The sequence below is a fragment of the Phyllobates terribilis genome, unplaced genomic scaffold, assembly GCF_046119375.1.
Source record: "Phyllobates terribilis strain yellow unplaced genomic scaffold, ASM4611937v1 Scaffold_3__8_contigs__length_932513732, whole genome shotgun sequence".
Lineage (NCBI taxonomy): Eukaryota > Metazoa > Chordata > Amphibia > Anura > Dendrobatidae > Phyllobates > Phyllobates terribilis.
The window spans coordinates 569,399,363-569,414,813 of record NW_027362763.1 but is presented as its reverse complement, the minus strand read 5'-3'; the positions used below and the strand labels follow the sequence as shown (position 1 = coordinate 569,414,813).

At 47.3% G+C, this 15,451-nt stretch overlaps 1 protein-coding gene across 5 annotated transcripts in view; it reads left to right on the top strand.

Moving 5' to 3' along the window:
- The window catches only part of PDE10A (phosphodiesterase 10A), a 662,280-nt gene that overhangs the window by 410,007 nt on the left and 236,822 nt on the right, over positions 1 to 15,451 (top strand). Inside the window, exon 1 of one of the 5 annotated variants that reach the window (XM_073671429.1) lies at positions 8,306 to 8,644. The exons of the other annotated variants lie outside the window; for them this stretch is intronic. Within the exon in view, the coding sequence (XP_073527530.1) occupies positions 8,581 to 8,644 (64 nt within the window). The 5' untranslated portion in view covers positions 8,306 to 8,580. Of the gene's footprint in view, positions 1 to 8,305; positions 8,645 to 15,451 lie in introns of those variants that run through there. 5 annotated transcript variants of the gene reach the window in all.

Here is a 15,451-nt window from a genome sequence, read left to right as displayed (position 1 = left end):
CATAAGAAGGGGTTACATACAAAATACAGTTATCACTTACTGTAACAAATAAACAATGACAGACTGGTACAGTGGGAAGAGGACCCTGCCCTTGCGGGCTTACATTCTACAGGATGATGGAGAAGGAGACAGTGGATTGGGGGGTTGCAGCAGCTCCGGTGTTGGTGAGGCGCAGGTCTGGTGTTGGTAAGGCAGTAGCTCCAGTGGTGTTGAGGAGGCAGTGTGTTCATTGCAGGTTGTAAGCCTTCTTGAAGAGATGGGTTTTCAGGTTAAGTCTGAAGGATCCGAATGTGGCGGATAATCGGATGTGTAGAGGCACAGAATTCCAGAGTATGGGGGATATTCGGGAGAAATCTTGGAGGCGATTGGGTGAGGAACGAATAAGTGTGGAGGAAAGGAGGTGGTCTTGGGAGGATAGGAGAGTACGTGAGGGAATATATCAGGAGATTAGTTCAGAGATGTACAGAGGAGAAAGGTTATGGATGGCTTTGTAGTCAGTGTTAGTAGTTTGAACTGGATACGCTGGGCAATTGGGAGCCAGTGAAGGGATTTGCAAGGGGGAGGGGGTAGCAGAGAAGTATTGAGGAGAAAGATGAACTAGTCGGGCGGCAGAGTTAAGGACAGACTGGAGAGGTGCAAGAGTTTTAGCAGGTATGCCACAGAGGAGGATGTTGCAGTAGTCGAGTCAGGAGATGATGAGGGCATGCACAAGCAGTTTAGTAGATTGACGGTTGAGGAAAGGACGGATTCTGGAAATATGTCTATGCACACACCATGTATGGTGGCACATCTCTATGCACACACCATGTACGAGGGCATATCTACTCACACCCCGTGTATGAGGGCATATCTCTATGCACACATTGTGTATGAGCACATATGTCTACTTACACACCATCTAAGAGGGCATAATATCTATGCACACACCATCAATAAAAGCACACATTTACGCACACATGAGGGCACATATGTCTACGTACATACCATCTATGAGGGCATATGACTATACACACACCGTGTATGAAGCCACATATCTACGCAAACACCATGGATGAGGGCATATGCCTACGTACACACTGTCTATAAGGGAGCATATCTATGCACACCATAGTTGCTAACTGTCCAGAAATTCCAGGACAGTCAGTAAAAATGTGGCACTTTTTTACCGTCTGTAAAAACGTCCGTGACTTTTTTGAAGCTGAAGAAACTTATACAGATTATTTTACTGTAAGGCTATGTGCCCACGATGCAGAAATGCTCAGGATTTTTTCCTGACCGTTTCTGCATCTCCCTGGCAGAAAAAAACGCATGCAGATTGTACATGCGTTTTCCTGCCAGGGACAAGCGGATGTGAAGCGTTCTTCACATGCATTTCCGCATGCGGACTGACAAGCGCTTTCTAGGCAATTTTAGCATCACTTGGAAAGTGCTTGTCAACTTGGTCACACTATATAAATCCATGCAATCAGCATGGATTTATATAGTGTGACCCGAGAGAATGTCAAAAAATAAAAAAATAAATCTATACTTACCCTCCGATGGCCTGCGCTGGCTTGCTTCACTCGGTGCCGGCAGCGGTAGAGTGAAGGACCTGCCGACGCCAGCGTCGCGTGACCAGTCACATGACTCTGACGTCAGCGCAGGTCCTTCATTCCATTGCGAAGTGCGGGAAGCAAGGAGGAGCGCAGCGCGGGCCGCCAGAAGGTAAGTATATATTTATTTTTTATTTTATTCGTTTTTTACAGCTTTCAATGGTACCTGGGTGTGGATGAGAGTCTCCTGTGCTCCACACCCGGGTACCATCCGCACATTAGAATGCGCCAATTACGCAAGTACAGATGCAGTCTTGCGGAATTGGCGTGTTCTAATGCAAGTCAATGGCGGCGAAAATGCAGCGCTTCCGCAAAATAATTGGTAGTGCTGCGTTTTTTTCCGCAGCGGAAATTTCCGCAGCATGTGCACAGCATGCGGATTATCATTGGGGGTCATGGCAGGCCTTCTACCATGCGTTTTTTAAGCGTTTCTGCAGCGTTTTTGCCGCTGCAGAAACGCTTAAAACCGCATTGTGGGCACATAGCCTAATTATTATTTTACAGATTACAGTGAATGCAGCTGATGTCTTCATATCAGAATTATGGGCTGTAGACAAGTATCACTTAAAGACAGGTGCTTACTAGGAGCAGCTACCTCCATATACAACTAACAAAAATACGCTAAGTATGTAAACATGAAATATATGAAATTTGAATAGCATTACTGCTCTAGATTTATTTATATGGAGGTAGCTGCTCCTAGTAAGCACCTGTACACACCTATTTCTTGTTTTGGAAGTGCAGGTCAGTTTTTTCTGTTTATATGTGATTTTTTGATAAGCAGTCCGAAAAAAATAAGAAAGTCAAGTTGGCAACCCTAATGCCCACACAGCGCATGAGGGCACACAGCTACGCACACACCGCGTATGGGGGCACACAGCTACGCACACACCGCGCATGGGGGCACACAGCTACGCACACACCGCGCATGAGGGCACACAGCTACGCACACACCGCGCATGAGGGCACACAGCTACGCACACACCGCGCATGAGGGCACACAGCTACGCACACACCGCGCATGGGGGCACACAGCTACGCACACACCGCGCATGAGGGCACACAGCTACGCACACATCGCGCATGAGGGCACACAGCTACGCACACATCGCGCATGGGGGCACACAGTTACGCACACACCGCGCATGGGGGCACACAGCTACGCACACACCGCGCATGGGGGCACACAGCTACGCACACACCGCGCATGGGGGCACACAGCTACGCACACACCGCGCATGAGGGCACACAGCTACGCACACATCGCGCATGAGGGCACACAGCTACGCACACACCGCGCATGGGGGCACACAGTTACGCACACACCGCGCATGGGGGCACACAGCTACGCACACACCGCGCATGGGGGCACACAGCTACGCACACACCGCGCATGGGGGCACACAGCTACGCACACACCGCGCATGGGGGCACACAGCTACGCACACACCGCGCATGAGGGCACACAGCTACGCACACACCGCGCATGGGGGCACACAGCTACGCACACACCGCGCATGAGGGCACACCGCTACGCACACACCGCGCATGAGGGCACACCGCTACGCACACACCGCGCATGAGGGCACACAGCTACGCACACACCGCGCATGAGGGCACACAGCTACGCACACACCGCGCATGAGGGCACACAGCTACGCACACACCGCGCATGAGGGCACACAGCTACGCACACACCGCGCATGAGGGCACACAGCTACGCACACACCGCGCATGAGGGCACACAGCTACGCACACACCGCGCATGAGGGCACACAGCTACGCACACACCGCGCATGAGGGCACACAGCTACGCACACACCGCGCATGAGGGCACACAGCTACGCACACACCGCGCATGAGGGCACACAGCTACGCACACACCGCGCATGAGGGCACACAGCTACGCACACACCGCGCATGAGGGCACACAGCTACGCACACACCGCGCATGAGGGCACACAGCTACGCACACACCGCGCATGAGGGCACACAGCTACGCACACACCGCGCATGAGGGAACACAGCTACGCACACACCGCGTATGAGGGCACATAGCTACGCACACACCGCGTATGAGGGCACATAGCTACGCACACACACCGTGTATGAGGGCACATAGCTATACACACACACCGTGTATGAGGGCACATAGCTATACACACACATCGTGTATGAGGGCACATAGCTATACACACAGCGTGTATGAGGGCACATATCTATACACACACACCGTGTATGAGGGCACATATCTATACACACACACCGTGTATGAGGGCACATATCTATACACACACACCGTGTATGAGGGCACATAGCTATACACACACACCGTGTATGAGGGCACATAGCTATACACACACATCGTGTATGAGGGCACATAGCTATACACACAGCGTGTATGAGGGCACATATCTATACACACACACCGTGTATGAGGGCACATAGCTATACACACACACCGTGTATGAGGGCACATAGCTATACACACACACCGTGTATGAGGGCACATATCTATACACACACAGCGTGTATGAGGGCACATATCTATACACACACACCGTGTATGAGGGCACATAGCTATACACACACACCGTGTATGAGGGCACATAGCTATACACACACACCGTGTATGAGGGCACATAGCTATACACACACACCGTGTATGAGGGCACATAGCTATACACACACATCGTGTATGAGGGCACATAGCTATACACACAGCGTGTATGAGGGCACATATCTATACACACACACCGTGTATGAGGGCACATAGCTATACACACACACCGTGTATGAGGGCACATAGCTATACACACACACCGTGTATGAGGGCACATATCTATACACACACAGCGTGTATGAGGGCACATATCTATACACACACAGCGTGTATGAGGGCACATATCTATACACACACAGCGTGTATGAGGGCACATATCTATACACACACAGCGTGTATGAGGGCACATATCTATACACACACAGCGTGTATGAGGGCACATAGCTATACACACAGCGTGTATGAGGGCACATAGCTATACACACAGCGTGTATGAGGGCACATAGCTATACACACAGCGTGTATGAGGGCACATAGCTATACACACAGCGTGTATGAGGGCACATAGCTATACACACAGCGTGTATGAGGGCACATAGCTATACACACAGCGTGTATGAGGGCACATATCTATACACACACAGCGTGTATGAGGGCACATATCTATACACACACAGCATGTATGAGGGCACATAGCTATACACACAGCGTGTATGAGGGCACATAGCTATACACACAGCGTGTATGAGGGCACATAGCTATACACACAGCGTGTATGAGGGCACATAGCTATACACACAGCGTGTATGAGGGCACATAGCTATACACACAGCGTGTATGAGGGCACATAGCTATACACACAGCGTGTATGAGGGCACATAGCTATACATACAGCGTGTATGAGGGCACATAGCTATACACACAGCGTGTATGAGGGCACATAGCTATACACACAGCGTGTATGAGGGCACATAGCTATACACACACACCGTGTATGAGGGCACATAGCTATACACACACACCGTGTATGAGGGCACATAGCTATACACACACACCGTGTATGAGGGCACATAGCTATACACACACACCGTGTATGAGGGCACATAGCTATACACACAGCGTGTATGAGGGAACATAGCTATACACACAGCGTGTATGAGGGAACATAGCTATACACACAGCGTGTATGAGGGCACATAGCTATACACACACACCGTGTATGAGGGCACATAGCTATACACACTCCGTGTATGAGGGCACATAGCTATACACACACACCGCGTATGAGGGCACATAGCTATACACACACACCGCGTATGAGGGCACATAGCTATACACACTCCGTGTATGAGGGCACATAGCTATACACACACACCGCGTATGAGGGCACATAGCTATACACACACACCGCGTATGAGGGCACATAGCTATACACACACACCGCGTATGAGGGCACATAGCTATACACACACACCGTGTATGAGGGCACATAGCTATACACACACACCGTGTATGAGGGCACATAGCTATACACACACACCGTGTATGAGGGCACATAGCTATACACACACACACCGTGTATGAGGGCACATAGCTATACACACACACACTGTGTATGAGGGCACATAGCTATACACACACACCGTGTATGAGGGCACATATCTATACACACACCGTGTATGAGGGCACATATCTATACACACACCGCGTATGAGGGCACATAGCTATACACACACACCGTGTATGAGGGCACATAGCTATACACACACCGTGTATGAGGGCACATAGCTATACACACACCGTGTATGAGGGCACATAGCTATACACACACACCGTGTATGAGGGCACATAGCTATACACACACACCGTGTATGAGGGCACATAGCTATACACACACCGTGTATGAGGGCACATAGCTATACACACACACCGTGTATGAGGGCACATAGCTATACACACACCGTGTATGAGGGCACATAGCTATACACACACCGTGTATGAGGGCACATAGCTATACACACAGCGTGTATGAGGGCACATAGCTATACACACAGCGTGTATGAGGGCACATAGCTATACACACACACCGTGTATGAGGGCACATAGCTATACACACACACCGTGTATGAGGGCACATAGCTATACACACACCGTGTATGAGGGCACATAGCTATACACACACACCGTGTATGAGGGCACATAGCTATACACACACCGTGTATGAGGGCACATAGCTATACACACACCGCGTATGAGGGCACATAGCTATACACACACCACGTATGAGGGCACATAGCTATACACACACACCGTGTATGAGGGCACATAGCTATACACACACACCGTGTATGAGGGCACATAGCTATACACACACACCGTGTATGAGGGCACATAGCTATACACACACACCGTGTATGAGGGCACATAGCTATACACACACCGCGTATAAGGGCACATAGCTATACACACACACCGCGTATGAGGGCACATAGCTATACACACTCCGTGTATGAGGGCACATAGCTATACACACACTCCGTGTATGAGGGCACATAGCTATACACACACCGCGTATGAGGGCACATAGCTATACACACACCACGTATGAGGGCACATAGCTATACACACACACCGTGTATGAGGGCACATAGCTATACACGCACACCGTGTATGAGGGCACATAGCTATACACGCACACCGTGTATGAGGGCACATAGCTATACACACACTCCACGTATGAGGGCACATAGCTATACACACACACCACGTATGAGGGCACATAGCTATACACACACACCGTGTATGAGGGCACATAGCTATACACACACACCGTGTATGAGGGCACATAGCTATACACACACACCGTGTATGAGGGCACATAGCTATACACACACACCGTGTATGAGGGCACATAGCTATACACACACCGCGTATAAGGGCACATAGCTATACACACACACCGTGTATGAGGGCACATAGCTATACACACTCCGTGTATGAGGGCACATAGCTATACACACACTCCGTGTATGAGGGCACATAGCTATACACACACCGCGTATGAGGGCACATAGCTATACACACACCACGTATGAGGGCACATAGCTATACACACACACCGTGTATGAGGGAACATAGCTATACACACAGCGTGTATAAGGGCACATAGCTATACACACACACCGTGTATGAGGGCACATAGCTATACACACTCCGTGTATGAGGGCACATAGCTATACACACACACCGCGTATGAGGGCACATAGCTATACACACACACCGCGTATGAGGGCACATATCTATACACACTCCGTGTATGAGGGCACATAGCTATACACACACACCGCGTATGAGGGCACATAGCTATACACACACACCGCGTATGAGGGCACATAGCTATACACACACACCGCGTATGAGGGCACATAGCTATACACGCACACCGTGTATGAGGGCACATAGCTATACACGCACACCGTGTATGAGGGCACATAGCTATACACACACCGTGTATGAGGGCACATAGCTATACACACCGTGTATGAGGGCACATAGCTATACACACACCGTGTATGAGGGCACATAGCTATACACACACACCGTGTATGAGGGCACATAGCTATACACACACCGTGTATGAGGGCACATAGCTATACACACACACCGTGTATGAGGGCACATAGCTATACACACACACCGTGTATGAGGGCACATAGCTATACACACACCGTGTATGAGGGCACATAGCTATACACACACCGTGTATGAGGGCACATAGCTATACACACACCGTGTATGAGGGCACATAGCTATACACACACCGCGTATGAGGGCACCATCTATAATGGCTGTCTTGGCACACCATCCATGAGGGCACATCTCTATGTGCACACAGTACTAGAGCACCATCTATGAGGCCATATATCTGAGCACAGACCGTCTATGCAGGCATACACCATCTATCAGGGAGGAGGGAGGCGTCAGTGCCGTCATCCCCGCTCCTCCCTCAGCTCTCCCGCAGCTCGGTCCCATTCACAGGCTTTCCAGCCTTCGCCTCCAGCCCACAGCTGCCTGACAGGAGGCTGGAGCCGCACAGCCCGCCCTCCGCACCTCCTCCTCTCCCCGGCCGGCTCTCAGGCTTGTCATACATTGTCTCCCACCCACTGCTGGCACCCCACCCTCCTCCATCGCCGGCAGAGGGAAGCATACAAAGTGTGGTGGGTGGAGGCAGGAGAAAACCGAGAAGTGCTGGCTGGGAGGCAGCGGCGCTGGAGTCACAGCTCTTCGGTGCACAGCCTTCTCCCATCCTGTGGATGACAGGGCGGAGGTGCCCAGTCTCCCGTAACCATATAGGTACTGCCAGGCTGACAGCAGAGGGGCTTCTTCCTCTGGATCCCTTTCCTCTTGCCATCAGTGGGGGCAGACATGGAAGATGGACCCTCATCTGAAGGCTGCTTTAGAAGGTTCACGGACTGCTTTGTAGGCGCCAGTAAGTACCCTCCCTCACCCTGCGGTGGCAGGTGTTGTGTCCTGTGTTGGTAGCACTTTGCTGGAGAAGGTGTGCCAGCTGCTGGCTCTGTTACCTGGGCTTTATCCACTGTGGTGTGCCAGCTGCTGGCTCTGTTACCTGGGCTTTATCCACTGTGGTATGCCCGGTGTGCCAGCTGCTGGCTCTGTTACCTGGGCTTTATCCACTGTGGTGTGCCAGCTGCTGGCTCTGTTACCTGGGCTTTATCCACTGTGGTGTGCCAGCTGCTGGCTCTGTTATCTCTGCTTTATCCACTGTGGTATGCCCGGTGTGCCAGCTGCTGGCTCTGTTACCTGGGCTTTATCCACTGTGGTGTGCCAGCTCCTGGCTCTGTTACCTGGGCTTTATCCACTGTGGTGTGCCAGCTCCTGGCTCTGTTATCTCTGCTTTATCCACTGTGGTATGCCCGGTGTGCCAGCTCCCGGCTCTGTTACCAGTGCTTTATCCACTGTGGTATGCCCAGTGTGCCAGCTGCTGGCTCTGTTACCTGGGCTTTATCCACTGTGGTGTGCCAGCTCCTGGCTCTCTTACCTGGGCTTTATCCACTGTGGTGTGCCAGCTCCCATCTCTGTTACCTGGGCTTTATGCACTGTGGTATGCCCGGTGTGCCAGCTCCCGGCTCTGTTACCTGGGCTTTATCCACTGTGGTGTGCCAGCTGCTGGCAGTGTAGGGTGCCCTGGCTTTCATTGTGCTGGTGTTTCTGCTGCTGGCTGATGAAGTCTGCCCCTGTGCTTCTGTGCCAGCCTCTGGGTGTATGTAGAAGTGTCACTGTGCCTCTAGGCTTTTTCTGCACACTGCACAATTGATCAATGAACCCTGCATGGGTCCTGATTGCAGCCTGGCATCACCAGCTCATGGCCACGGTTTCATGGTGGTTTTCTATAAGCAGCATGTTGTTAATACTTGCTCTGTGACAGTTATGCAATGAAAATGGCTGTCAATATTTCCTGTATAATGGGGATAAGAAAAAACCAAACCCTAAACCGAATTACAAAATGAACTGTTCTGCAATTGTTCTGCTATGATCTGTCTTTTGAGTTTCTAATTCTCCTGCTGTTTGCTGTCAGTGAATGGAAACCTGTGTACACCCAGAGGCAGACACCTGTGCAGAGCTGACTTTTCTCCCAGCTGATGGTTTATGATGCATCCAGTCTTGGTACAGGCCCAGGCTCCCATACATTCCACAGCCACTCATGTATGCGAAATCTGCGCTGCCGATGTGTTTACATCTGACGGATGTCTGGATGGGATATATTGGGACGTGTTCTCACATGTGAGACGTAATTTTCAGCCTCTAGATGTAAGCAAGATTCTTTCAGTTCACTGACTGCAAGCAGAGAAATACAAAACGCATGAGAAAGTTGCACAAGGTGCTCTGCTGTCTCCCTCTGTCCCATAGACTTTTTAAGAACAGCATCAACCACTTTCACTTAGGCCTCATTCCTGCTTCTGTGATCCATCCATGTTTCTCAAGAATAAAACATCTATCCTTTATAACCTATGGAGCTGTTCACTGTTTTTTTTTGTTTTTTTTTTGTGGGGGGGGCGACACATGTGACCTGATTCTCATGATCAGTAGCTGGACCCCAGTGATCAGACACCACCTCTCCAGTCAATGGGTCATACCTTTTTATTATGGGAAGTCCCTTACACGCAGTACATGAGGAGACATGCTGTAGTTGTGTGAAGGTGGCCATACATATTATAGAAAAGGAAGTTGACAAAGGAGTATAGTGAAGACTTTCCAGGCGGTGACTGTTCCTGTCTAGCATTGTAACATTGATTGGCTACACCGACTGTTATTTGATAACCAAATAAACAGTATTCACCTCTTCTCTCCCCTTAGTGTTGCCGTGAATAAACACTGGTAGTCCCCCAGACTTAGACCACTGCAGTCAGTCAGTGGTCATGTGCCATACTACTAGCATGCTGATTGGTGATGCCAGTAGTTGGCTGAAGTGGTCATGTGCTGGCCAATTGTGCACAAAGACTGGATGACCATCAGAGCTTTTGCACTACTTTGCCAGGGAAAGAGGAGGTGATCAGGAGTGTTTATTTATTTTTTTAGTTTTATTATGCCATATGCTGTTTAAAAGAAAAAAAAATACAATTGTAAAAGGTTGCATTTAAGGCACACATGTCAAACTCTGGCCCGTGGGCCAAATCTGGCCCTCAGGGTGATTATATTTGGCCCGCTACGCTGAGGACTCTGTGGGGCCCGTTATACTGTGTGGCGGGCTTTGTGGGATCACAATTGCGACATCATACTTTCCAGGGGGTACAGTATGGTCATCTTACTGTGTGTGTGGATGAATTCACTGTGGGGGTATCATACTGTGTTTGGGGTGTACTTTTGTTGGCATCATACTGTATTATTTATTAATTTAAGATATTTTTTTTTTATCCTTAATTACATATTGAAATTAGGCCTTTGGGCCATATGCTTTTTACTGCTCTTAGGGTATGTGCCCACGTACCGTTTTACAAGTGTATTTGATGCGGAATTTCCGCAGCGGAAACGCTTGTAAAACGCTTGGTAATCCGCCCCCCCCCCCATGGTCCCCAATGAGAATCCGCAAGTTCTATGCCCATGCTGCGGATTTTTCCGCAGCGTTTTTGATGCGCACAAAAATCCGCAGCATGTAAAATTAATTTTGCGTTTCCGCATGCGGAATTGCCTTTTCAATGCAATAAAAAACGCAAGGCAATTCCGCATGTCGAAAACGCGCGATAAATGCTTGCGAAATTCCAGCATGCGTTTTTCCGGGAAAGGACATGCGCAAATTTTCCGCTTCATTTCCGCAACGTGGGCACATAGCCTTACACAACATTTTATTCCAATATGCCCTATTTGTGATTGTGTTTTTAATTTACTCTAAGATCTATTGCTCAAAATGTACTTTGTTCGTGGCACAACGCCTTAAAGCTTAATTCCATTTGAAAAGTTTCATCATTATATTTGATAAGGAAAAACGTCCTAAATTTTAGACATATATATATATTTTTTTTAATAAATATCAAAGTTGGCCCGCGACTTTGTCCATGTTTTTAATTTTGGCCCTCTTTATTTGAGTTTGACATCCCTAATTTAAGACCATCATGGCACATTAGATGTGCAATCTCCCTTCTGTTACGATTTGGATTGGCACCGCCTATTTATTTTCCTTTACAAGTGTTGCTGGGGAAAACCAAGTTATTGCCTATCTACAGTTGATAACTTATTGATTATGGTGGTCCGATTGCTTGGGCACCATTTGTTTGAGTGGGGCACTTTTTTCCCGTTTCCCACTGGTCCATTACATTCCCTAAGGGGCTGCAAAGCACTGTGCTTGGCTCTTTTGGCAGGCGGGCATTTGACCTGAAGGACCTTTTTGTAATGGGAATGAAAATTCCCCATTCTGCCAATTAGTGCCCGGCTCCCACTGCTCAGTAAGTTATAAAGTGTTATGTCAAGTACACTGCGGCCAGTGTATTTCATCTGACCCGCTCTATTGAATAACATGGGTCAATGCTGTCTGTTAGTACACGTCCAATTTATACACCAGTCTGCATGAGTCCTAAAGCTAAGTTCCCACGATGAGTATTACCGTAGTGTGTTTTTTGATGCTGCAACATTTCTGCACAAATTAAGCTACTTGCGTTTTTTTGTTGTTTTTTTACTTCAGCTACGTTTTGTCTTTTTAGGTATGTCTTGTTTTAAATAAAAGCTAGTTCGTTTTGGACACTCCTGTTAATGAGCTTTAATAAGAGTTACTGATACAGCCATGTGTGGGGGGGATATCGTGCATATTTAGTGAATTTCTGCTATGGAAAGTCCTTAAACGTGTGTGGGTTTTTTTTTCCTTGCAAAACACCCTCATCCCTCAAGTCTATGGAGAAGAGTTGCAATTAAAATGCATATTTACTGCCAGGAAGATTGACATGTTGCGAATTTCAAATACACACCACAGGTTGGTTTATGCTGTTTTTAAAGGAAAAAAAAATTTGTTGGCTATGAGCTTTCTACAAACCCCATTCACTTAGCTGGAACTGTAATATGCTGTTTTTTGTTTTTCACTGTGAAAATAGGCAATGTCAAAAATGCACTATATACTCATCATACTTCAAAAACCTCTGTGTGCGCATTCCTTTAGAATTGTATCTCGAGGGTATGTGCGCAAAAAGGTTTTTGAAGAGTATTTAGAGAAGGTCTGCTTTAAAAAACAAAACAAAAAAAAAACTGAAAAATTGCTCAGGGAGCACTTGAAAGACTCTGCTTCATTTCTGTTGCAATTTTTTTTTTCCCTTCAAAATTGCTTCAGGAAACAAAACTTCTCCAAAAACCCACCTAAGGCCACTGCCCCACTATCAGTATTTGGTCAGTATTTTTTTCTCAGGAGTGGGAGCCAAAACCAGACGAGGAACAATCAGAGAAAATGTATAATAGAAGCAAGTCACCAATTCTGCATTTATCACCCACTCCTGGTTTTGGCTCCCACTCCTGAGAAAAAATATTGACCGAATACTGATAGTAGACTGTGGCCTTAGAAGGAGCATTTTCTAAAACTGTTTCCAATAGAAAACTTGTTTTGGCTGCCTCCAAAAAAAACAACTTTGTGCGGACACCAGTAGGCACCGCTGAAGTTTTCCTAGGGGAACCCTGTAATGGTTAAAAGAATTAAGAAAAAAAAAACTAATGTGCACAGCAATTCTTTTTTTACATTGCTGTGAAATATATGTTAATTTTACACTGTTTTTGCTGCACTTTTTTGGAGGGAATCTGTCTGAAAAAGACGTCATGTGCACATACCCTTATATGTGAAACGTTGACTTCCACTTGATGATCCTTATGTTCCGTCTTTTTAGCCAGACACATTACCATAGTAGACGGAAGCCCCTAATGGAGTGCAGAATGGGGTGGGGAACGTGACGTGAACACAGCCCATAAAGGTACTTGAACAGAAATTGTGTAAGCAATGTGTTCAAACTTTTCAACTACATGAATCATGTAATGTCTGCACCTACCTTTTTGTATATATAAATGATGTAACTGAATAAATAATTCACAAACCTTCATCATTTATTCATCAGCCATTTGGAAGTTATATTAGATTCCTGAAATCTCTGATAATCTGTGGCCTTAACCATTATTTTTGTGTTGATCACTGTTGAGGTCTTAGATGTAACCTTAGCTCGATTTATATTTCTTATGTAATGTTAGAGTATAAAACCTTGAGGGGCTAGATTCACACGCGGCGATATTTGGTGCAGTTTTTTTGAGACCAGCCAGAAGTGGATCCAGAAAGAAGTAGGTTATTCTATTTATTTCCCAGTCCTGTCAAATGTACTTCTGACTTAAAAAAAACAAAACAAAACCCCCCCCAAAAAAAGTAAATCACTTTCTGATGCCATGCAAGATGTTATTAATTTGGCGGTGATTTTCATAATTACTAATGCATTGGCAGCCCCTGAAGAAGAAGTGACCGTTACTTTAAAGAGTTAGGTGATGCCTTTACATGTTGGGAATAGCTATCCACCACTCTATTTATTTATTGAACTATCAGCAACAGGGGAATAGAACAATGATTGAAATGGCTCTTTAAAGGGGTGGTCCAAAACACAATCTTAATCTTAAATTTCTATGTCCTCACTCTATTGTTTTTATTTTTTTTATAAGGACACATTCAGTATTTGTAAGTCAAAACCAGGATTAGGTAAAAAATACAGAATTGGTGACGTGTTTCTCTTATACTTTTTCCTCTGATTGTTCCACTCCTGGTGTCACAGCAACAACCTCTGCCCCTCCCTCAAGCAAAGTGTCATTAGAGACCTCCATTTCAGGGGCTGGGCTAGTCCCTGCTCTGATGAGCATGCGTCAGTTGTCCATTCCAATGTATGCTCAGTAGATTCTTGTCACTGTGCAGTATACTCTCTCAATAGTTGATTAAAAGTAGCGAGGCGGTAAGAGAGCCCACTGTAAGGAGAGAAGGCAGCAGGGGCAGCACTGGGCTCTGCTTGCAAGTGATGTCACTGATAGGGGCAGCGCTGGTCCCTGCATGCCAGGTATTCTTCTTAGGCTAAGTGCACACGATGCGGTTTTAATGCGTTTCCGCGTCTGTCTTTCCGCCGCGGATACGCATTAAAACCACTTGTTAAAAGGTCTGCCATGTATAGCAATGATGATCTGCATGTGCTGTGCACATGATGTGGAAATTTCCTCACCTGATTATCATATCATTGCAGCACGAACCGTAGCATAACCAATTCTTGCGTGATTCCGTGGCGAATTCGCGCCCATTGATAGGAAATGTAGATTATGGGCACTGACCACATCGGGGCTCACAATGTCTGTAAAGCGCTGTGGAATTAATGGCGCTATATAAGTGAGTAAAATAAATAAATAAATTCACTTGCATTGAATCGCAGCAAACCCACATGTATAATATCTATACATGCGGATTTGCTGCGTTTCAATGAAAATCAATAGGCGCAAAATCGCGCCGGAATCGCCCTGCGGCTGGTACCCGGGTCGGGAGAGGAGGCTGCTACTCCTCTCATCCGACCGCTGCTCTTCTTTGGCTGTTGATAGCAAGAGCAGCTTGGATGGGAGAAGCAGCAGTCGGCTCTTCCCAGCCCGCGTGCCCACGCTAGTAAAAAATAAATAAATAAATAAAATTTAAAAAAAAATTGTAGAACCGTGTGTGTTTTATTTCATTACAATACTTTATTCTGGTCGTGTCTTTTATTGAAATAGCGGCGATCATTTTACCATGCGGTTAGTAATGGGG